This window comes from Penaeus vannamei, chromosome 4 (genome assembly GCF_042767895.1).
Source record: "Penaeus vannamei isolate JL-2024 chromosome 4, ASM4276789v1, whole genome shotgun sequence".
Classification (NCBI taxonomy): Eukaryota; Metazoa; Arthropoda; class Malacostraca; order Decapoda; family Penaeidae; genus Penaeus; species Penaeus vannamei.
Genome location: NC_091552.1, coordinates 40,284,776 through 40,308,567, shown reverse-complemented (window position 1 = coordinate 40,308,567; position 23,792 = coordinate 40,284,776). Strand labels below are relative to the sequence as shown.

Sequence of the window (23,792 nt, the reverse complement as noted above, 5' to 3'; positions counted from 1 at the left end):
TGATGTGATAGGTGAGAGTGTGTGTGACATGGCGGCGCCCTCGGGGAAATGTCGTGGCACCCTACCCCCCCCCTCCGTCCTCGCCACCGGGGGGGGGAGGCGGCTCCTGGGAATATGGGATGGGGTTAGGAGTGGGTATGGAGGGAGGCAGGGGTGGGGGTAAATAGGGGAGGAAATGTAGCAGAAGAGAAGGAAAAAAGAAGAGAAGGAGAGGGTAATATGGAGATGGAAATGGGTTGAAGGTGAAAGGAAGTGTAGGACAAGAAGAGGGAGAAGGATAAGAAGAGGATAATAGAGAGATGGAAAGTGAATAGAGAGGAGAATAGAAGATAGGAAGAGGGGGAGAGGGAGAGGGTGATAAGGAGAAATGAGAAGAGGGAGAGGGCGAAGGGGAGGAAGAGAGAGAAGGCAATAGGAAGGGAGAGGGAGATGAAGGGAAGGCAGAGCGAGAGGAAGAGGATTAGAACAATGAAAAAAGGTGATGATATATAAAATGAAGAGAAGGCGAGAGAAAGATAACGAAAAAAAATCATCGGAGCCAAAGAGAAAGGGAATAAAGAGATGGGAATCGAACATGTGCAGGAGAATAAAGACCTATGTTTTCATATTCTGACCGCTGTAGTTTTCATGATTTAATTTCTTAATCTCTCTTATCATAGCGGCATGCAAACCCCTCCTTTGACCAACAACCTTATTACATTAACCACCAAGATAGACCTACGAATAATTATTTTCAGAACGAGGCGAAATACCGCTAAACACATCGTATCTAATGCCATTTTCTCTGCATTTAACACCACAATCTTATGATAACAGCATTGATAACCATTATACACCCCCCCTCCCTTATAGTGGTCCACCAGCCATATGACTCGGATGTGAACAAGGAATATGTGATTCGCGGCAACTCTGCCATCCTGAAGTGTTCGATTCCGTCGTTCGTCGCCGACTTCGTCTCCGTCACTGCTTGGGTCACGGACAAGGGCGAGACCTTTTTCCCTTCTGAGAATTACGGTAAAATTACCCAAGGAGATTGCTGACGTCACTAGATTTTTTTTTCCAGGATGTGTGGGCATATCAGGGGATTCTTATTGATATCCGTTTTTTTCATTTTCCAGGGTTCTTTGTTAATTAAACGAATTTTTCTGTTTTGATTGCAGGGAGTGCTCGAGCCATAATGTATTTTTTTATTCAAGCAATATTAGATTTGGGGTTATTCTTTTTTTTAAAGCGAAAACTTTTTATTTTTATTTTGTGAACTAATCGTTATCGTCATCGTTTTCGTATTTATTACTACTACCATTATCCTCCTCCTCCTCCTCCTCCTCCTCCTCCTCCTCCTCATCATCATCATCATCATCATCATCATCATCATCATCATCATCATCATCATCATCATCACCACCACCGTCATTTCTCCTCCACAATATAAACCCACACCAACCGCGTGTAAAAAGCCTGTCGTGAACAGCATCATGTTCACACCGCTCTTCCACCTGCAAACCTCCCCTTCCATCGTTGTAACCCCCTTCCCCAGCCCTCCACCCCCCCCACCCCAGCTCCCCCTCCCTTCACCCCTCCTCCCCCTCCCTTCACCCCTCCTCCCCCTCCCTTCACACCAGCTCCCCCTCCCTTCACCCCAGCTCCCCCTCCCTTCACCCCAGCTCCCCCTCCCTTCACCCCAGCTACCCCTCCCTTCACCCCTCCTCCCCCTCCCTTCACCCCACCCCCCTTCCTTCACCCTTGGCAAGTCCGCGTTTCAAGACGATGAAGGCAAACGAGCTCATATAATAAGATTTTTCGCTCGTGTGAGAAGAGAATGCGGGCAAGGAAAGGCAATATGTATTTCCGTCGCAAAAAGACACTGTTTCACTCTTCGGGACGTGGACGGAAGAGCTAAAAAGAGAGAATGTGAATTCGACTCCCAAAGGAAGCGCAAAGATTGAACGATATATTTAAAATCGCATATCTAGACGTTGTTCCAAATTTAATAAGCAAATTCCATTTTCTGTCGTTTTGAATTTTGGGCGTAGACAAAATCCTATTTTGCGCACTTCTCGAAATAAGAGGAATATAAAGTTTTCATATTGATTGAAGATATGGCGACTGACGTTTTCATCTCGGCAGCAGAGCACCAATTATCGGGCTGCATGTCGGCGCTCTCGTCCGTCCGTCACTCGCGGAATTATCCGATATATCGAGTCTGACGCGAGTGGACACGTGGCTGCCGTGTCTCGGCCGCGTGCTCACGGCGCCTGGGAAAGTCCGATGCCCTCGCGGTTTCAAGTCAACAAAGAGATATCTCTTTCGATTATTTCATGTCACGGTGCGTCTTAAATTCAGAGATGGGTTTTAGTGCGTGTTTTTTTCCCCCTCTTTGCTTCCTTGTTGTTGTATGTATACGTACAGCGCTTGCCAAAATATCTCACTTTCCTTTCCATAACTCTCGTTCCCCTCCCCCCATCATCAGCTTGCCTCGGCCCATATCAAATCTCCAATGATAAATAAACTCTCCATACTTCCACTAATAATCCCCTGGCGCCTTCCTGACCCAGTGGTGGCCCAGCACTACGAGACGGAGGTCAACAACGAATTCGTCATCAGGGGTAACTCGGCCATTCTCAAGTGCCACATTCCCTCCTTCGTCGCCGACTTCGTCAGTGTGCAGGCGTGGGTGGATAATGACGGGACAGCGATCTATCCCTCCGAGTCTTATGGTAATGATAAGCGGGGTGGGCGTGGGGCGGTAGGAGGGAAAACATGGGTGGTGTGTTTTACTAATGTTTTTATTCTCAGTTTTATTGCAGAACACGACTGTTCTTCCTTTTACTGATGCTAAAGCTTCCCTTTCAGGCGAATAATCACGTTTTTTTTACTGCATTCTCTCTCTGATCGAGTAATCTGTAATTGGTAATTAATACTCCCTTTGAATAGTGTTTGATTGTCGGCTTGTTAATCATACCTGCTCCCACACAATGGAAATAACGCACAGAGCGAATGTTCTCAATACTATCTGTAGCCTGCCGCTCCCCCCCCCCCCCAGCCTCTCCTCCTCCCCTCCTTCTCCCCCCTCCTTCTCTCCTCCTCCCTCCCTCTCCCCTCCCTTTTCCATTCACCTCCACTTAGCAATACCTATTCCAGTTAAAGGTTTTATTTTTCATTAAACAGTATATATCGTTTGTTGATTCATTCATTTATGATTTGTTTGTTTTATTTATTTATAGGATGAACGTACTTGAGAAATCTTTGCAATAAGGATTTTTTATTATTATAACATCATTCTTTCCTTCTTTATTCATTCATTCATTTATTATGTTTTCATTATTTTTGTTTAGTTTCTTTTTACTTTTTTCAGTTTTACCATTGTTATCCCCCCTCTCTTTCCCATCCCCATTGCTACCCCCCTTCCTCCTCTCCCCACCTCATTCGCTCTTCTGTTCACTAGTGGTGCCTCAGGCGTACGAGAGCGAGGTGAACAACGAGTACGTCATCAGGGGTAACTCTGCCATTCTCAAGTGTAACATTCCCTCATACGTGGCCGACTTCGTGAGTGTGCAGGCGTGGGTTGATAGCGAGAGCAATGTCTACTACCCGTCGAGCACTGATGGTAATGATATGGGCGGAGAGTGGGTGGAAATTTGGCGTGGGCGTGGGTTGGTTGGTTGGGTAGGGGGGAATGTTGGGCACGTGTGGGCGTGAGGTGTCTGGGTGAAGTCTAGACTGGGTTTTAAGACTTCGTTTTGACTCTTGATTTCTTGCAGGTGCGTCTTGCCCGCCCACTGTCTCTGATTTGAATTTCCCTTTCAGCTGTTATGACTGGAGAGAGAGTATTCTTTATTCTTGGCTTGAAGTTCTTTCTTACCCGGCACTTCCATACACAAACAGAAATAGAACACAAATAGCATTAAAACACAACGGTAGCTTTTGCATCACGAATCCTATCTGAAATCCCGAGCCTCCCCCTCCCCCCCTCAGTGGTGAGCCAGAACTTTGAGGTGGGCGTGGCGGACGAGTACGTGATCCGCGGCAACTCGGCCATCTTCAAGTGCAACATTCCTTCCTTCGTCGGGGACTTCGTCAGCGTCACCTCCTGGACCACAGACGCTGGCGACAACTTTTACCCCTCTGACAGTTATGGTAATTCTGGAGCGGGGAAAGCGTGTGGTTTAAAGGCCCGTCTAATGGGTTAATCACTCTCGCGAGAGGGGAAAGTTTGCCAATTATAACCCCTTCTCGGTTTTCCTTTTCCTTCTTTTTCCAGGGCGGCTCGCGGGCTCGGCTCTAGAGCTTTGATGTTGATGTTGTTCGTTATTATTATTGTTATTATTATTATTGTTATTGTTTTTATTATCATTATTATTATTAATAATATTATTATTATTGTTATTATTATTATTATTATTATTATTATTATTATTATTATTATTATTATTATTATTATTATTATTATTATTATTATTATTATTATTATTGTTCATTATCGCTTCTGGGTCTATGGATGAACTCAAAAGATTTTCACTTTCCAGGCAGTATTTGACTCTCCTTTTTCTTTCAGTTGCATCAGTGATTAACCATTTCACTCTCCTTTTGCAAACGCCATTTTTAGAACTCTCTTGGTTAAACAAAATGCGCTGAGCTAAACATTGTAGATCACCTGCGCCGCCACTTTCACTCTATTTATGCGTACTGCGCCGCGAATAGTTTCCCCGTGCGTCTTGCGTTATATATTAAAAGGAAACATTCCTTTGGCTTATATATATGAGCGCCCCCTAAGCTTCATTTACCTTCCGTAATGATTATGTATTATGCAAATTACCTCCTCCTTTCCCCTTGCCCCCTTATAGCCCCCCCCGTCTCCCCCTCGCCCCCTGATACTCCTCCCGTCACCCCCTCGCCCCCTTATATGCCCCCCCCCCCTTTTGCCTTCATTTGGCTAATTAGAAGGAGACAAAGCGTCGTCGTAGCCACAGAGTCTCGCGAATCGGGCTGCAATATTCATGTCGCTTCGTGAATTCGGACAACGCCTGTAAATCGGTGTCGAGCGAAACTAAAAAGAAATTAAAAGAAAAAGAGAAATAAAAGCGGGTTAGGATCGGGTTGTGAAATCGTTCATTCAACGTAAGAGAAGATGACTTGCGTATGTCGTTCTTCCGGCAGCGGTGGCGGTCTGGGTTTTGGTCGTGAGAGACCGCGGTGTGAACGGAGTGTGTAAGTGGATGTGCGTATGTGTGCGTGGCGTATTTAGCGGTGGTTTTTTTTATTGCTTTGGTCGTTGTTAACGAGATGTATACATGTACACAATTATTATTATTGTTTTAATTAGAATTGTACTCGCATCTTACGGCCGATCTCTCGTTTTTTTCGTTTTTTTAACCGCCAAAGTCATCTCGCTCCTTCACGTCTCGTTCCTCCTCGTTCCCTTCCACGCCCTCCAGGTTATCCCGCTCTCTCTCCCAGTCCGTTTCCCTCAAGCCAGCTAGTCCTCCACTCACCATTTCCCTCCTTTTTTCCTCTCCCGATCTTCTTTCGTTTCCCAGTCAGCGCCATTAATCTCTCGCCCTTTCGGCGCTGCTCCTCCCCCGCCCATTCTTTTAGTGGTCAAGCAGTTCTACAAGACGTCGGTGGGCGAGGAGTACGTGATCCGCGGGAACTCGGCGATCCTCAAGTGCAACATCCCGTCCTTCGTGGCCGACTTTGTCAAGGTCACGGGCTGGACCACGGATGCCGGGGAGACTTTCACTCCGAGTGACGATTATGGTAATGCTTGGGCGTGCGCGTGACAGCGTTGGGTGCCACGTGCGCCGGGGAATGCTAATGTGGGTTGGGAAGGGCGGGGGGAGGGGTAGGGCGGAAGGGGAAGGAAGGGTAAAGGAAGGGAAGGGGAGGAAGGCGGCAGGGAGGGAGGGGGGTGGGGGGTGGAGGAAGCTGCCGAGGGAACCATTACTGCTCTTTACCTTTCTTGGCAGCGGAATTTATTGCTGAAACTTTTCCTTCGTCAACGAAAAGCTAATCTTTTGCGTTTGCATTTTCAGACGTTCCTTCTTATTTACGATTGCAGCTTAGGGGTTCGAACGAGTAACAAACAGAACACGGAATTGAAACGAAATAGCAGCTTCCTTAAAGTTCTAAAGCGAGTCCGAGGAAAGGGAGGGGGAGGAGGGGAAGGGAGAGGGGGAGGGGAAGGGGAGAGCAGTGGCTCCGTAAGTGCTCCGGGTTTGTGTTTCTTTTTCCGTCGCCGGATTTCCTTCCTTTCAGTGACCTCGCAGCTCGCCTCGTCTCTGGTGCTGGGTCGCGGCTCGACTGATGATTTTCTCTTCCTTTTTCAGGCCCATCACACAAAATTAAACTCCGGTTTCCTTTCTTTCAGGGTATCTTATTTCACGTAGATTTTAATGTTTCTTTTATTTTGATTCTTATTATTTTTTTTTTGTCTGGCTTAAGAATATGCGAATTTTCGAACGGACTCAGTCGTACAAGATTCTTCCGGTATATCTATCAAAAGTACAATTCGTCTTTACGGTTTCCCGAAAGTACCTTCTCACTCGAACCATCACCCCCGCACGCACGCACCTCCCATTCGCATCCATTAGCCCCCCCCCCCCTCCCGCGCCCTTGCACCGCCCCAGTGCCAGGGCCCCACGTGATCGGGTGCCAGTCCTCGTTAGGGCATGAATGACGGCTAACGACTCCATTCCTCCAGTTGTGCACCAGGAGTACGAGACGCACGTGGTTCCCGAGAGCGTGATTCGGGGTAACTCGGCCATCCTCAAGTGTAACATTCCCTCCTTCGTCGCCGACTTCGTGAGCGTACAGGCGTGGCTCACAGACAAGGGCGAGACGTATTATCCATCGGAAAATTATGGTAATGGATGAGATTAAGCGAGAAATGGGGTGACTAATTTTATTCGGTGTTTCAGCTTCTTTTTTTCAGGATATTGTCTTCCTTTTTGTCTGACTTTTTTCCTTTGGATTTCAGGTGATGATTGGTATTGAAATTTATCTGATATTTCGTTTTGCGCATTTTTTCTCGAAATGAAAATTACATTAACCGCAACTTCACTCGACAAACCTCTACACGACCCACCTTTCCCACCCCCCTTCCCCTCCCCTCCCCGACCCTCGTCGACCCTCCCTGACTCACTTCGACCCTCCCTGACCCTCCCCGACCCGCCCCGACACTCTAATTGAAACTGGTCCCTTTTACCGCCGACTAAACCCCGCTCCTTCTGCCAGTGGTCCACCAGGATTACCAAACCGACGTGGTTCCCGAGTACGTGATTCGGGGCAACTCGGCCATCCTCAAGTGTAACATTCCCTCCTTCGTCGCCGACTTCGTGAGCGTGCAGGCGTGGCTCACAGACAAGGGCGAGACGTATTATCCGTCGGAGAATTATGGTAAAAGCGTGTTGTGATCACCTGTCGCCCGAGCCCTAATTATAATTAACCTCGAGGCTGCCCATTATCCTGTGATATCTAATTTTCAGGATATTAACGGTTATTGTTTCCCGTTTATTGCAGGGCCTTTGATCCTTTCGCGGAGTCTTGTGTCTCGGGTTTAATCTTTTTATATCTTCTCTTTTAGATATTGTTGGTGTCATTAGATTTTTTATTCCCCGATTTTACTTTTAATCCCCTCAGGATAGATTAGTGGATGGAATCTGTGTGCGCGCTCTTAACCCCCCCCCTCTCAGTTTGTCTGTCTGTCTGTCTCTGTCTCTGTCTCTCTCTCTCTCTCTCTCTCTCTCTCTCTCTCTCTCTCTCTCTCTCACTCTCTGTCTGTCTATCTCTCTCTCTCTGTCTGTGTCTCTCTCTCTCTCTCTCTCTCTCTCTCTTTCTCTCTCTCTCCCCTTGAAGTAACCGCCGGGCTTCCTTAACAGTGGTGCCCCAGGCGTATCTGATCGACGTGAGCATGGAAAACGTGATCCGAGGGAACTCTGCCATTCTCAAGTGTAACATTCCCTCGTTCGTGGCCGACTTCGTCAGCGTCCAGGCCTGGGTCACGGACAAGGGCGATAACTACTATCCTTCTGACAGATATGGTAACGTCTTCTTTAAGACCTCTTCGCCGAGGGGGGGTAGGGGGAGAGGGAATGGTGGGCGGGGTATGAAATGTGGTTGATAATTTTCCTTTTTATCTCTTTCTCTTTCTGCAGGACGGTAGATATTTTTTAAGGGAAGTTTATTTGCTAACTTTCACTTCATCTCCACAGGAACTTTTTTTATTGGCTTTGATTATTCACCGTACGAAATCGGGACATGGTTGGTTTGTTCGGGTGGATTCTGCCTCCATTATTTTGGCTTTCATTTGGGGCGTGGTGTTCAGAGTAATAGGGAAAATGTTCTCCTTTCCTCGATGTTGTTTTAGTCCTGACTTGTCGTTTGCGTGTCTCAGTTGATTCGAACTTTTAAGCCGATCAAACGGAAGCGGTTTGTCCCGTTTTCTTTGACACGGAAAGTACTCGCCTTCGCTTCTGGAAAAGGGTGAAATCCCTCGCGACCTCTCGGGTGTTGACAGCTTGACCCCGCCGCGTCTTTCATCCTCTCTCATCGCCCTTCATATCACCCTCACCCCCCCCCCCCCATTCCTCATCCTCGTTTTTCACCCTTCATCTCACGCTCAGATCACACCCACACTTGAACTAAAACCGATCGGAACCTCCAGTGTTTCACCGCCCCCTCCCCCTCCCTTCCTCCTTCAGTTGTACAGCAGGATTACTTGACGGACGTGAGCCTCGAGTACGTGATCCGCGGTAACTCGGCCATCCTCAAGTGTAACATTCCCTCCTTCGTCGCCGACTTCGTGACTGTGCAGGCCTGGCTCACGGACAAGGGCGAGACCTTTTATCCCTCAGATGACTATGGTAAATGCTGGACTGAGAGAGATGGTTGATGTCACTCGTTTACTTTTTTTTTACAGGTTATTCTGACTAATTATCCTTTTTTTACAGGGTTCTCGGCATTCATCTTTTCACCCATTTCAGGAAATAATATTGTTTTCCCTGTGCTTTCTCACTTAAGTTTAATTTCGCTTTCAGCCTATGCGACGGGTATGCTTCCTGACATTAATAAAACTCCTTCTTTTTTTTCCTCTCTTCTCGTAATATAACGCCATCTTATGACAAAACCCGGCGATCGTTTTCTCTGCTTTAACCGGCGTCCAATTCCCGTTTTCTACAGTGGTCCACCAGGAGTACCAGACTGACGTTTATCACGAATACGTCATTAAGGGTAACTCCGCTATCTTCAAGTGTAATGTGCCGTCTTTCGTGGCCGATTTCGTCAGCGTGCAGTCGTGGGTGACGGATCAGGGCGACACCTACTTTCGAGGAAATGATTTTGGTAATAATGGGAAAACGAGTGACAAGGGATCGGGCTGGGTTGTGGCTTTGCGGTTGTGATTGATGTTATGGTTTTGGTTTTCAGGTTTATATTCATATTATGGTTATTTTTTTTCAGTCCTCATCTATTTTCTTTCAGGTTGGTTGGTGTCGAGACTAATAATTTTTTTTCTCTTTTTTAGGGAGCAGTTATATGTTTCTTTCAGAGGCATTCTTGTTGGATTTTATTATTGTTGAATTTGTTTTGGTTGCTTTTCGTCGAGGTTTGTCCGATTTGCTGCTTCTCTCTCTCTCTCTCTCTCTCTCTCTCTCTCTCTCTCTCTCTCTCTCTCTCTCTCTCTCTCTCTCTCTCTCTCTCTCTTTCTCTCTCTCTCACTCTCTCTCTCTCTCTCTCTGTCCCTCCCTTCCCTCACTCCCTCATCCCCCCCTTCCATCTCTCCTCTACCCTTCTTACCCACCCACTCACTTTCCCTACCTCCCTACCTACCCTCCCTTCCTCAATCCTCGCATTTTCCCTTCCTACCTCTCTCCCTACCCCTCTCCGTCGTCCCTCTCCCCACCCCTTCCCTCCTGCCGTTCAAACTAACCCCCCCTCCTCCCTCCAACCCAGTGGTCCCCCAACTGTATTCGGCCGAAGTGCTGACGGAGTACGTGATCCGCGGGAATTCGGCGATCCTTAAGTGCAACATTCCCTCCTTCGTCGCCGACTTCGTGAGCGTGCAGGCCTGGGTTTCCGACGACGGCAGCGTCATTTATCCTTCCGATAATTACGGTAAATGAGGGATGACTATGGGGCTTCTCCCACCGAGGGAGCTGCCCCTCCTCGCCTACCCCCTTCCCCCTCTTCCACTGCGCGCCCGATGGAAGACTTTATTTATTTATTTATTTTTTAATGTTTTTATGGTTTTAGTTATTTTTTCAGGCTGCTAATAGACTCTCCTTTCTCCTTTCAGAAATGATTAATTGTTGTTTCCGAGATGTTATTTTTTTCCAGGAGTATTCTTATTAATCGCGTATTACTTTTTTTTTATTATTAATGTCGCGTGTGTGAAATTAAGGCGTGGCGAGAGATTATTTAATCAAAAGTTCTTTATTCCCGTTGTTTGTTCTCCTTCCCTTCGCCAATTTCCCTCCTCTCTTTTCCCTTCCTTGTTTCTCCTTTATCCATTTCTAAATTCTCCGTCCAACTCTTTCCTGCGGTTTATCTCTTCCATCCTCATCATCCAATTTCTCCTCCTTTTCCATCTCTCTCTCTTCTCTCCCTTCCCCTTCCTCGTCCCCCTCCACTTGCCTTTTCCTTTCTCCTTCTTTCCTCCCCCTCTTCCTCCTCTTGCCTATTCTACTTCTCTTTTTCTTTCCCCTTCTTTCCTCCTCTTGCCTCTTGCCTCTTCCACTTCCCTTTTCCTTTTTCCTTCCCCTCTTCCTCCTCTTGCCTATTCCACTTTATTTTTCCTTTCTCCTTGTCCCTCCCCTCTTCGGCTTTCCCTTTCCTTTCTCCCTTTTCCTCCTCTTGCCTCTCCCCCTTGTTCTTCTCCCTATCCTCCCCCCCCCCCCTTTTACATTCTCTTGCCTCTCCCCCTCGTCCTTCTCTCTATCACCCCCCCCCCTATGGCCCGACAGTGGTGCCCCAGACGTACCAGACGGAGGCCGACAACGAGTATGTGATCCGCGGCAACTCGGCCATCATGAAGTGCGAGATCCCTTCGTATGTGGCCGACTTCGTGAGCGTGCAGGCGTGGGTGGACTCGGAGGCGGAGGTTTTCTACCCCAGCAGCGACTACGGTAACTGCTCGAGTCCCCCCACCCTCTCCTCCTTCTCCTCTTTTCGTCCCCCCACCCTTTTTCTCCTTTTTTTTTCTCTCTCACAATCCTCCATGTTTCGACTTCTTTCTTTCCCCGTTCCCCTTTCTCCTTTTCCCTCCTTCCCTTTGTGATTTCTTCCCCCCCCCCCCCCCCGCGGCTTTCCCTCTTTTCTCCTTCTCTGTCTCTCTTCCGGCTTTCTTTGATTCGGCGTTTTCAATTTCATTTCTCTTTTTCCGCTTTTCTTTCGTCCTTTGTCGCATCTGCTTGGCCTTCGGGTTAAAGAGCTTCGACTCTGCTTTTCAGGATGACGAGTAATATGGATTTTCAAATTTCAGGTGTTTTTTTGGTAATCGCTTCTCTTTATAGATTTATCATCATCATCATCATCACGATTATCAATATTGTTATTATTTTTGTTGTTTTGTTATTATTATTATTATTATTATTATTATTATTATTATTATTATTATTATTATTATTATTATTATTATTATTATTATTATTATTATTATTATTATTATTATTTTATCATTATCATTATCTGGTGGGCATGGAATGAGATACCAATCAACAACAGAAGAAAAAAAACATATCACCGAATCTCTTACCCTAATAATCCCTTAAATTCCCGGCCTTTAACCCCCTCCCCCCTCCTCGCACTGCCAGTCGTCCACCAGTCGTACCAACTGGAAGCGCACAACGAGAACGTGATTCGGGGCAATTCCGCCATCATCAAGTGCGTCATTCCCTCCTTCGTCGCGGACTTCGTCAGGGTCCAGGCGTGGGTGGACTCCGAGGGCCAGGTGTACTACCCCAACGCCAACTATGGTAATTGAGGGATAGGCCTGCTGACGGGTAGGCCTAGGGGGGCGGTTGTGCTAAGGGTTGTGGGTGGGAGGAAGGGGGCAGGGGGAGAGGGGGGCGGTGGGAATTTGATTTATTTTGTGGATTTAGATTTATTTACTTGGCTTGTTTGTTTGTTTTAACTTTAATGAGAGGTGTTCCGTTGCATTTCAGGTTAAGGTCTGACATGATAACGATCCTTCTCTTCTCTCTCTGCAGATGAATTTGTTTACGTTTTATTCTATATCCACTCTTTGCTGAATTGATTTGGTTGGTGGGATTTTTTGGCCTTGAATCTCAGGAGACATATCTATCGTTCGCGTCCCTGATCACGAACCCATCCGTGCGTCCTTCGCGTCCTTGATCACGAACCAGTCCGTACGTTCTTGATCACGAACCAATCCTACGTCCTTTGCGTCCTTGATCACGAAGCAATCCATTCGTCCTTCGCGTCCTTTTATTGCTTCTCCCCCGTCTGCCCGCGTCCTGCATCCCTTCCGCGTCCTTCTCGCCCCGGGTCGCTCACCATCTCCCGCCCATTCGATTTTTTTTCTCGTCTTGGTTATTCCCTCGTCATCCTCCGCTTTACCCCCCCCCCCCCCCCGGCAGAAGGAGGCTGGAGGGACCGCTTCACATCTCGTCATCTCGCCCTTATTACTCGCTATCATCACCGCTTACATCATCACTCGGCCGTCTGCTCTCATCACCATCAAACCCCTTTTCCCTTTTTCCTCTTAACGGCCTCATCTGTGCACCTCCGCGGAAGCCCTCATCACCATTAGTCCTCATTACCGGGGACATTTTCACACATTTTTCGCGGTTCGTTAGAGGTTTCTCACGTGCTTCACCACCCGGATCTCCCTCGTCACCACCACGGCCTTCCCTCCTCTCGTTTCCTCCCTTTGATCACAAATGCAGGCATCACATTCGCTCGCTCATCACTCTCGCCTAACCTCCCCATGTTTCTCCGTCGGCGCCGTTGCCTGGTCTTCCACCTTCTCTTCCTTGGCATTTTTCACATCTCTTCCACCACATCTTCCGACACTTCCTCTATCCCCTCCACCTCCACTCCCCCAATCTTCTCCACCTCTACTTCCCCTATCTTTTTTACCACCACTTCCCCTACCACCTTCGCCTCCACTTCCTCCACCACTTTTTCCTCTGCCTCCTCCACCGCCTTTTCCCCTACCTCCTCCACCACCACTGCTCCTATCTCCTCCACCGCCACTTTCCCCAACTTCCTCCACCACCCCCACCATCGCCAAGCATCTCACTCCTTCGCCGCCTCCTCCAGTGGTGCCTCAGACGTACCAGATCGAGGCCGACAACGAGCACGTCATCCTTGGCAACTCGGCCATCATCAAGTGCGAGATCCCTTCCTTCGTCGCCGACTTCGTGGGCGTGCAGGCGTGGGTGGACTCGGAAGGGACGGCCTACTATCCCGGCCGCGAGAACTATGGTAAAGGATAGTTGCGGGGTCGGTATAAGGGAGAGGAGGAGGGGGGGAAAAGAAGAAAAAGAAGAGGGATAGAAAGAGACATAAGGAAGGGAAGAGGGAGCGTGGTTGATGGAGATGGATGTTGTTTTGATCGTCTTATTTTTATCTCATTTTCCTTTTCCTCTTCTTTTCTAGGTATGATAATTGACGACATTTTCTCCATATTTTTTGTTTGCAAGTTTCAGCTCGCATCAGTCGCTGGTGTTGAAAGAAGAAATATGTCATTAACTTTCTAACTGAAAATCCTTAAAGGGACCACAACTGTACCTTCAACCTCTCCATCTTCTTTTCCTTTTCTCTCGTCCTCTCCCATTTCCCTCTCTCCCCCTTGCCCCTCCCTCTTTCCCTCTTTCCCCTTCCTCATTCGCCTTTCCTGTCCACCAAGACTAACGAGGTTTCCGCCCCAGTAATCTCCCAGGACTACCTGCTGGAGGCGGAGTCGGAGAACGTGATCCGCGGGAACTCGGCCGTGCTTAAGTGTAAAATCCCTTCCTTCGTCGCGGACTTCGTCAGCGTGCAGTCCTGGGTGGACTCTGAGGGGAAGCATTACTACCCCAACAACAATTATGGTAATTTGGGGGAAGCCGTTGGTGCTATAAGGTCTCTAGAGCTGGAGGGTGGCTTGGGGCGCGACGGGGATTGTCCCGGGTTGGACTGATCGATGGCTTTCTCTTTTACAGGCTGGAGTATTACGTGTCATTTTCTCCCCTTTCTTTCTTTTGCTGCAGGGTACGCTTGTTTGTGTGATCTTTTGGATATTTTTTTCTTGACATGAAGACATTCCTTTCTTTTTTTGTCACCCCGCTCGGACACTCTCGCACATACTCTTCTGAGCCCAAACCTAAACATCATCTCACCACCAGTCAAGCATCAGCCACTTCGCATACCACTCGCTCTCACGTCACACCTGCCCCGTCTCGCTCCCCTCCCCTCCCCCTTTCGTCATCCCCCCTCCCTATCCCGCTCATCTTGCACCACCCCCTCTTCGCCCGTATGGCACGCCTGCCCCCTACCCCTTGCCCTCCCCCCTTAGTCTCACCTCCCGTCTACCCCTTTCCATCACGTCGCACCTCCCCTTCCCCCTACCCCCCTTTACGTCTCACCTCCCGCCTACCCCTTCCCATTACGTCGCACCTCCCCTTCCCCCCTCCCCCTTTACGTCTCACCTCCCCTTTCCCCTCCCCCTATCCCCTTCACCCTCCCTCCCACCATTCAGCATTCCTCCCCAACACTAACGCCCTTGTTCTGCGACGCGTCAGTGGTGGCGCAGGACTACCAGACGGAGGCGGAGAACGAGTACGTGATTCGTGGCAATTCGGTGGTGATGAAGTGCAAGATCCCTTCGTTCGTGGCGGATTTTGTCTCCGTTCAGTCTTGGCAGGATTCGGAAGGGCGCAGGTTCTATCCGGCGGACGATTACGGTAATGGACGGCGCCGCGGAAACTTTTTTTTTTTTTTTTTTTTTTTTTTTTTTGGGGGGGGGAGGTCCGCCCATATCTGTTTTTTCTGTTTGATTTGTATGGTTGTGCGGGAGTTTCTTCTTTATGTTTCAATGGTTGTCGTTCCGAATCGGATATTCTTTGTTCGTTTTTTTCTCTCACTCTTCCCTCGTAATCGTAATGTTTATTTTTTCAGATTCTTACATTTTTGTATTATTCTTGATGCACTGTCTCTTCTTTCAGGTTCTGTGACGTGACTAATATTTTTCTCTTACTGTTGCAGATTTTTGGGATTTATCTGACTTTTTGTTTTCAGATTCGAACACACATTAAGCATTTTCCATTATTTCAGGGTCATTGCTAGATGTATGACCTTCATCTTTGTTTAGAGAAAATGTTACCGGTTCTTTTTATTTTCCTCACTCTTTCTCTCTTTATATATTTTTTCCGTCTCTTCATCATATTTCTTTCTTTCCTAACACTCTCCTCTCCTTCTTCCCTCCCTCCCTCCCTCTCTCCTTCTCTCTCTCTTTCCCTCCCACCCTCCCTTCCTCCTTCCCTCCTTCCCATTCTCCATCCCTCTCTCTCTCTCTTTTCCTTCCCCCCTGCCTCCCTCCCTCCCTCCCACTTTCCCTCAATCACAGATTCTCTTCTTTCTCCAATCTCTCCCTCTTCTTCGTGTCACTGTTCATAATTTCCCTCTATTGAGCAAGTTTCCTCTGAATATCCTGGCGTCTTAACGTAGTTTCCCGCCCCCTGCCCTCCCCCCCCCTTCTCTTATTTCCCCTCCCTCTCTCCTCCGTGGCCCGCCCCCTTTCCTTCACCCTCCCCTGCCCTCGTTTTTAGTTGCTTTTCTTCTCATTTAATTTAGATTATATTCTTTTATTTCTTTAATAATCTGCATTTTGTGATTTCTTTTTTCTTTTTTTTTCTTGTACCTTCTTGGAAATAATTTGGGAAAAACTGGGTTTGGCAACTTTCGAAAGAACTTTGCCATTAAAGTTTCCCATGCTCTTCTGCGCGTCACATTTTTTTATTGAAATTATATTTTTTTCATTATTAGGGGCCCTGTGTCCATTAATTAACGTTTTTTTGTCTTCTCTTTTACTTTCCGTCATGTTATATTTTTATCGCTTCCCATATTCAGTTTTTTTTCTTTTTCTTTTTTAGCTTATTCCCCTCATCACTATCATTAATTATAATCTATCTTTCTTACGCTTCCTCTTTCCGTCTTCATTTTTTATTTCCGTTCACCCACATCGTAGCTTCGCCTTAATTTCCACTATTTATCAACGGCAAGCGCGTTTCTTTCCCTATATCATCCTATCTTCCTTTTGTCTCTCTTTTATTCCCCTCTCCCCCTTCCCCTATCGTCTTTTCCCTACTTCCAATATTTCTCTCGTCTCCTCTCCTCTCCTCTTATTCCTCCCGTATCTCCGTTTGTCAGCTTCTGTTCCTTCCCTTCCCTCAGTTTACATACTTCTCCTCCTTCTCATCGTTCCCCTTACTGTTTTTTTTAAATCCCACTCTACTTTCTATTTCTTTCTCCCTTCGTGTCTAGTATTTTTAAATCCCATTCTATTTTCTATTTCTTCCTCTCTTCGTGTCCTCTACGTTTTTGTAATCCCACTCTACTTTCTATTTTTCCCTGTTCGTGTCTACTGTTTTTTTTTTCTTTTTTAATCCCATCCTACTTCCTATTTCTTCCTCCCTTCGTCTTCGCCACCTACTCCGACTGACTGTCCGTCCGTCCGCCCGTCCGTAGTGGTGGCGCAAGACTACGAGTCGGACGCGGACAAGGAGTACGTGATCCGGGGCAACAACGCCATCATGAAGTGCGAGATCCCGTCGTTCGTGGCGGACTTCGTGAGCGTTCAGTCGTGGCAGGACTCGAACGGCAATGTGTATTACCCGCGCGATGCCGATTATGGTAACTTTTCTTGTGTGTGTTTCTTTTCTCTCTTAGGTTTGTCTGTTTTTTTTTTTCTTCTTCTTTTTTCTCGCTTTTTGAAAGTGATCCGAGTTCTCTCTCTCTCTCTCTCTTTCTTTTCAGAAGGACTCGCGAGGCGGATTGATTTTAATGATGACTTCTTTTTTTTTGTTCTGTCCTCTGTGAATACCCTTGTCCCTGATTATCCCTGCCTTTCCGAACACACTCCCTCACGCATCCACGTCTTTTCGCACATTCACGATCGCTCATCATCGCATCATCATTCAACGTCATCGCTATCGGTCGTTACACCCTTGCACGCTGAGCAGCCATCAGAAGTATCACAATCATCTCGTAACTCGGCCCAAGACGTCGGTTAGTGATAACGCCAATCTCAGGCTTCACGGCCGAAGCACTTAGCGATGTTGTCACGTGACACGTTCATAATATATATATCAAAAGCAGTATTGCAAAAAGTAATGATAAAAAATAAACTTCCTCCGGTACGAAGTGGTCGCACAGGAGTACACAAGCCGGGTTCACGACGAGGACGTCCTCAAAGGCAACTCTGCCATCCTCAAGTGCGTCATCCCCTCCTTCGTCGCCGACTTCGTCAGCGTGCAGTCGTGGGTGGACGGAGAGGGAAGGGTCTACTATCCCTCGGGCGATTATGGTAATGAGAGCCACGTCATATCCCTCTCCTTCTTTTATAGCCTTTTTTATTTCTTGCTTACCTCGCCCCGGGGTGTGCTGTGGCATTACCCTTTGCTTCCTTCATTCAGATACTAAAAACTCTGTTAGTTCCAGGTATCTCGTCAGTTGGCTCGAGGCGGTGAGGATTAATTTCGTCACAGTATTTGCAACTGGTGCGGTGCATTCCAATTTACATTCCCATTTCTTCATTATCACCATGACTGATCTTTCGCCTCAGTGGTGTCTCAGGGCTACGTGACCCAAGTGGTGGACGAGAGCGTCCTGACGGGGAACTCGGCTATCCTTAAGTGCATTATCCCGTCCTTCGTGGCCGACTTCGTGAGTGTGCAGGCCTGGGTCGACTCAGAGGGCAAGGCCTACTATCCCTCCTCGAACTACGGTAATGCACCATGTTCGTGGGCCTCGGCTGCAGGGAAGGAGGGGCGGGACGGGGAGGAAGGGCGTGAGGAGATAAGGGAGGGAACGACCTGGCCGTCAACAAACTCGCCATTATTTTGCAGGACATTAATTACGCCAGCGATCTCCGCGCGCCACAGGCCTCTCATCACTCTGTCTGTTCTTCTAAATCCCTTTCTTTCTCCTCACACTGTCAAAAAACAAACAAAAGAATGTCAACCTCGGCCCGCTCTCATGGCTTTGTCGATCTGTCTGTTTTGACGTGTCTTTGCGCCGGCTTCTTTCCTGCAGTGGTCGCGCAAGACTACCTGACGCAGGTGCTGGACGAGGCTGTGCTGCGCGGCAACTCGGCCATTCTTAAGTGCGTGATTCCCTCCTTCGTGGCCGACTTCGTGAGCGTGCAGGCCTGGGTGGACCTCGAGGGAAAGGCCTACACGGCGTCGGATCGTTATGGTACGCGGGGAGCAGAGCAGGACTGGCCGGCTGGGGGAAACACAATTGTTTTACATTTTACTTTATTTATTGTTTTGATTTATTTATCCATTTATTATTTTTTCTGTATGATGCTTTGGTCTGGTTGTGTGCATGGTTTTATATCTTTATTCGCTTTTCAGACAGGTCCGCCTCTTTTGGGGCTGAGAGGAAACCAAACTTTCTAAAGATATGCAACGACCCGTGTTCCCGGGGCTTTGCTTGGGTGTAACGAAAGCAGATTATGTTTTCTTTTCACAAAGTTGTGTTCCTTTTTTCAGCCCGGCGAAGACTTGGCGATTAAACCCAGTATTTATATGTGTTAATTACCGCCATTTGTCTCTTAATGTTCGTAATGAGGTGCTAATTGCGTGTAATTAAATCGAGAATGCAGTGAGACACATCCTTGCGTTAAACGCTCATTAGTCTACGATTATGGCATTGATTTTTCATTGTTCAACGTTAATCACATAATCATTAGCATTATTGTGCTTTAATCTTCATCACCGTCTCCATCTCCGTCTCCATCCCCATCCCTATCTCTATCCCCATCCCTATCACCATCATCGTTATTCCTCCGCCACTACATTAACCACATGCCACAGCCTCAGCCTCCAACCCGTTAATCCCCCTGATAAAAGGTCCGTCCGGAAATGGGAGTGGTTTACGCTCGTCCGCCGCCGGATTAGCGGTTTAAAAAAGAGGCCCTTCCTATTATCCCAAAATTCGCCGCCGCCATCAGTTCGGATCCTGGTTGGTGCCTTGAGCTCGAGTGGGACTTGGGTTTGGGTCGGTGGGTCGTCTGCGTCGAGGAGGAGGAGCGGTGGTCGGTCTCGGTGTCTGGTGGATTGTCTGGTTGATTGGAGGTGTGTGTGTGTGGATACTTGTGTTTTGTGTGCTCTCGTTTACTCTCTTACTGTTTCTCTCTTTATTTCTGGTTTGACCTTTTCATTCTTCTTTTTTCCACGTTTTCCTCATCTGTTTCTCCGTTCTCCTTGTCCTCTTTGTCGTCGTCGTCGTCGTCGTCGTCGTCGTCCTCCTCCTCCTCCTCTTCCTCTTTCTCCTCCTCCTCCTCTTTCTCTTCCTCTTTGTCCTCTTCTTTCTCCTCCTCCTCCTCTTTCTCTTCGTCCTCCTCCTCCTCTTCACCCCTCATCTCCCCCCCTCCTCCTCCTCTTACCTCCCACTTCTCCTCAAAGATCTTCCATTTCCGCTATTTTTTTCATCAAAATTTTCCCCTTCTCTCCCCCTCTCGTGAAGTGGTGTCCCAGAAGTACCTAACTCAAGTGTGGGACGAGAGTGTCCTGAAGGGGAACTCGGCTATCCTTAAGTGCGTTATCCCGTCCTTCGTCGCGGACTTCGTCAGCGTGGAGTCTTGGGAGGACCTGGAGGGACGCACCTACCTGGCCTCCGATGATTATGGTAATGACGCTCCCTGCACGTGGAGCCAGGCATGGGAGAGTGGCAGAATGGAAGAATGTGGGTGAGGGTGAGGGTGAGGGTGAGGGTGAGGGTGAGGATGAGGGTGAGGGTGAGGATGAGGGTGAGGGTGAGAGCGAGAGCGAGAATGAGTGAGTGAGAGTGAGAATGAGAATGAGTGAGAGTGAGAGTGAGAATGAGAATGAGTGAGAATGAGTGAGAATGAGAATGAGAATGAGAATGAGAATGAGAATGAGAATGAGAATGAGAATGAGAATGAGAATGAGAGTGAGAGTGAGAGTGAGAGTGAGAGTGAGAGTGAGAGTGAGAGTGAGAGTGAGAGTGAGAGAGAGAGAGAGAGAGAGAGAGAGAGAGAGAGAGAGAGAGAGAGAGAGAGAGAGTGTGAGAGTGAGAATGAGCGAGAGCGAGAGCGAGAGCGAGAGCGAGAGAGAGAGCGAGAGCGAGAGCGAGAGCGAGAGCGAGAGCGAGAGCGAGAGCGAGAGCGAGAGCGAGAGCGAGAGCGAGAGCGAGAGCGAGAGCGAGAGCGAGAGCGAGAGCGAGAGCGAGAGCGAGAGCGAGAGCGAGAGCGAGAGCGAGAGCGAGAGCGAGAGCGAGAGCGAGAGCGAGAGCGAGAGCGAGAGCGAGAGAGAGAGAGAGAGAGAGAGAGAGAGAGAGAGAGAGAGAGAGAGAGAGAGAGAGAGAGAGAGAGAGAGAGAGAGAGGGTGAGTGAGTGAGAGAGAGAGAAAGGGGGGGCGGAAGGGGCGAGGATGTTATCGATTTATCTGTCTCCTCTTGTCATCTCCTGCCGTGTGTACGAAGACGGCGACGCACATGACTGGTGATGACAGTGTTGATATTGATGGTGACTAAGATGATGACTATTTTTAGCCGTTCTTTTCAGGGCGTAGGACATTATTGCGTGCCTCCCAGTCTCCTCTCCTCCTCCGCAAGGATTTCTTTTCATGTTTCATCTCATGTGTGGTTATCTTTGTGTGCTCTCTCACTGTTCAGGTTATTTTTATCACATCGTCTGAATAAGGAAAGCAAAATTTCCTCCCACGTTTTCCTTCGCAGACGATGCCTAACGACGAATTGTTCCATTTCGTGTCTCTCACCCCCCCCCCCCTCCTCCCCAAGCCCCACGAGCGGCCTCGGTGTGTCTCCATCTCCCTAATCCTCTGTCAACATTGCAGAGCTTTTCTGTTCTTTTTTGTGAGGGAAGAGGATGGAGAGTTAACAGCCTCGTTATGCAAATGCTCACACGTTTGGCTCGCTGGTAAATGAAGGTAGAATATTCGATCATCCGCGTAGATGGGGCGAGATAATATCGTTGATGATCTTTTGATTCGCCGTAGATGAGAAGGGGTTATGTTCGTGTGTCTACAGGCTTTTTTATTTACATATTATGTGTAAATTACGCCTTTTTTTTGTTTTTGTTTTTGTTATTATTTAGTGAGAAGGGGAAATGAATCTGGGATATGTAGGTTTGGCTCCATTTCGGGGAATCAATGCGAGATAGATGACCCTCAGATAACATGTTTGTTGATTGATTCGGCGGACGTGATTGGGGCCGGCCTGACCTGACCGATAGGACTGTTGGCTCTAAGGACGGAGGTCATAAGGATCCCGTTGGCGTGCTCCGTGTCGGTGTCATAGGTTTGCGAGACGGCAGGTAGCGTCGGCCCGATTCGTGATTATTCGCCAATAGAAGGCGGATCAACCTTCAAGGCCGAGGGATAGTAGGACGAGGTTCGCTTGGCTCAAATTATTCGTGGGAAATAAGCAATTTACAGCCATATAAAACGCCAATGGATAGTGCTCTCCTATTTTCGTATTAGGCAATTGCAACCGGCGTTGTACAAGGGTTGGAAAGGCTCCGCTAACATATGGTTCCGTTTTTTCCCTTTTTTTCTTTTTTTCTCAACCTCGTTTTTTTCACTCATCCTTGAAGACCCATGATTTTGGAAGGGATTAAGTGAATTACTCATCCACGGGGACAAGGGGCCGATGAGATGTAATCTTTTATTGATAAGAACAAAAAATATACATGTATTTTAAAGCTGTCGTCACCCCACTGAGAGAAAATCGGGTGTGCTGTCTTTACTCTACGGAAATATACTGACGAGTGTGGTTGTCGTTGTAGTCGTGTCACAGAAGTACGTGACGAGGGTGATTGACGAGGACGTGCTGGCCGGCAACTCAGCGATATTCAAGTGCATGATCCCGTCCTTCGTGGCTGACTTCGTGAGCGTGCAGTCCTGGGTGGATTCGGAGGCCACCATCTTCATCCCCGGCCGATCCTATGGTAATGATGGCATGGGGGGAGGTGGAGGTGGGCGGGATGAGGGGGAGGATTAGGGAAGGGGGAGGGTATTGAGCGGTGGAAGGAGGATCAGGGAAAGTGGATGGGTGGGTGGGATTTGGTCTCGCGTGTAATTCGTTTGTCGTGGAATATAGTTTGCTAATTTGGGAAGATTCAGATTTTTTTTTTTTTTTTTTGAGCGGTTTTGATTTTTCCTTGTTTGTAATTCTTTGATATTCGAGATATTAAGAAATATTCCCCGTTAGGGTAGGAAATATACCCGGATTTTGCACTGATTTTTATTTATTTATCTGCTTATGGGTGTTAGTGTCAGTACGCCAGCAGAAAGAGACGGAGCAACAATAGTAGCATCAGCATCACGGCGGGCATCTTGGTCTGGCCGTCGTCAACCAAGCACTTATGATTCTCTGTTCGGGAAAACCGACTTGCTCGCTTCCTCCTGCCTTTTCCTTTCTTCTCCTATTCTCCTCCTCATCCCTCTTTCGTCAATCCTTCTTCTTCCCCTTCCTTCATGCGGAAAGAGCGCGAGAGGCGTGTGCGGTAGTTTGCGAAAGAGAAAGAGAGAGAGAAAGAGAGAATCTGACGGAAGGCGTGACCGGTTTGCAGTGGTGGCGCAGGCTTACGAGACGCGAGTGAGTGACGAGTTCGTGATCCGAGGCAACGCGGCCATCCTCAAGTGCTCCATCCCTTCCTTCGTGGCCGATTTCGTGACCGTGCAGGCATGGGTCACGAACGACGGCCAGTCCTATTATCCTACGAACAAACACGGTATCGTAGCTGTGCAGGGGAAGGACACAGCCTGCAGCGTCGCTTCTTTTCCCATTTGTTGCATTCGTCTTCTGTCTTTTTTTGCCGGTTTCTTTCTCATTTCTGGTGTTTTAGGTATTTATTTATTTGTGTATTTACTTTTATTTTCAGGCGAGTCATCTTTATGTGGTTTAATGTTTGAGTATATGATTTATCTTGGTATATGTTTTCCAATTTAATACTTAACAGTGTGTATTGGCATTTCAGAAAGAATGGGAAGGCTGTAGCAGGAAGTCCTCCGCCTTTTTGTACCCTCCGCCAGCTAATATTTTATGTATATTCACTGAATTATTCCGCATTCTAATATGCTACTTCGAGGGCGGGATATTCCGTGTCCATGACTGTGCAAAATATGACCGTGGAAGCCATTTATGAATACCAACGCATTCCACGCACATAAACACACATACATACATGCCTGTCTCTCCGCTTGGTCGATGCCACGCGATATTTCAACGCGCATCGTGCATGAATTATGAGCGTTTCCAGGTGAAGGGGAAAGCCGCCCCAACCACCGGAAGTGGGACAGATGCTGGACTTCCGGTGGGCAACGCAAAACACTCTCATACGTCACAGCTATTCGTGGCATCCGAGTGTTCCGCCGTGATGATGTAATAGGGAAGGGAGCCACGGTGGGGGGGGGGTATATTTGGTTATGTTGGATTGTGGTTGAATGCTGTTGGTCTTGTGGTGGTTCGCTGTGGCTGGGGGCGGGGTGAGGGTGGATGCTGCTGCTGCTGCTGCTGCCGACGGAGGCGAGAGATGGCTGGAGGAACCTGACTTCACCCCTGGCCACTGAGAGATTTAAAAGAAG

General features: G+C 48.0%; 1 protein-coding gene across 1 annotated transcript in view; it reads left to right on the top strand.

The window, feature by feature from the left end:
* Nucleotides 1-23,792, top strand: part of Dscam1 (Down syndrome cell adhesion molecule 1) — a 194,844-nt gene that overhangs the window by 16,398 nt on the left and 154,654 nt on the right. The window contains exon 8 of the mRNA XM_070121435.1: nt 9,949-10,110. Coding sequence (XP_069977536.1) covers nt 9,949-10,110 — 162 coding nt within the window. The remainder of the gene's footprint in view (nt 1-9,948; nt 10,111-23,792) is intronic.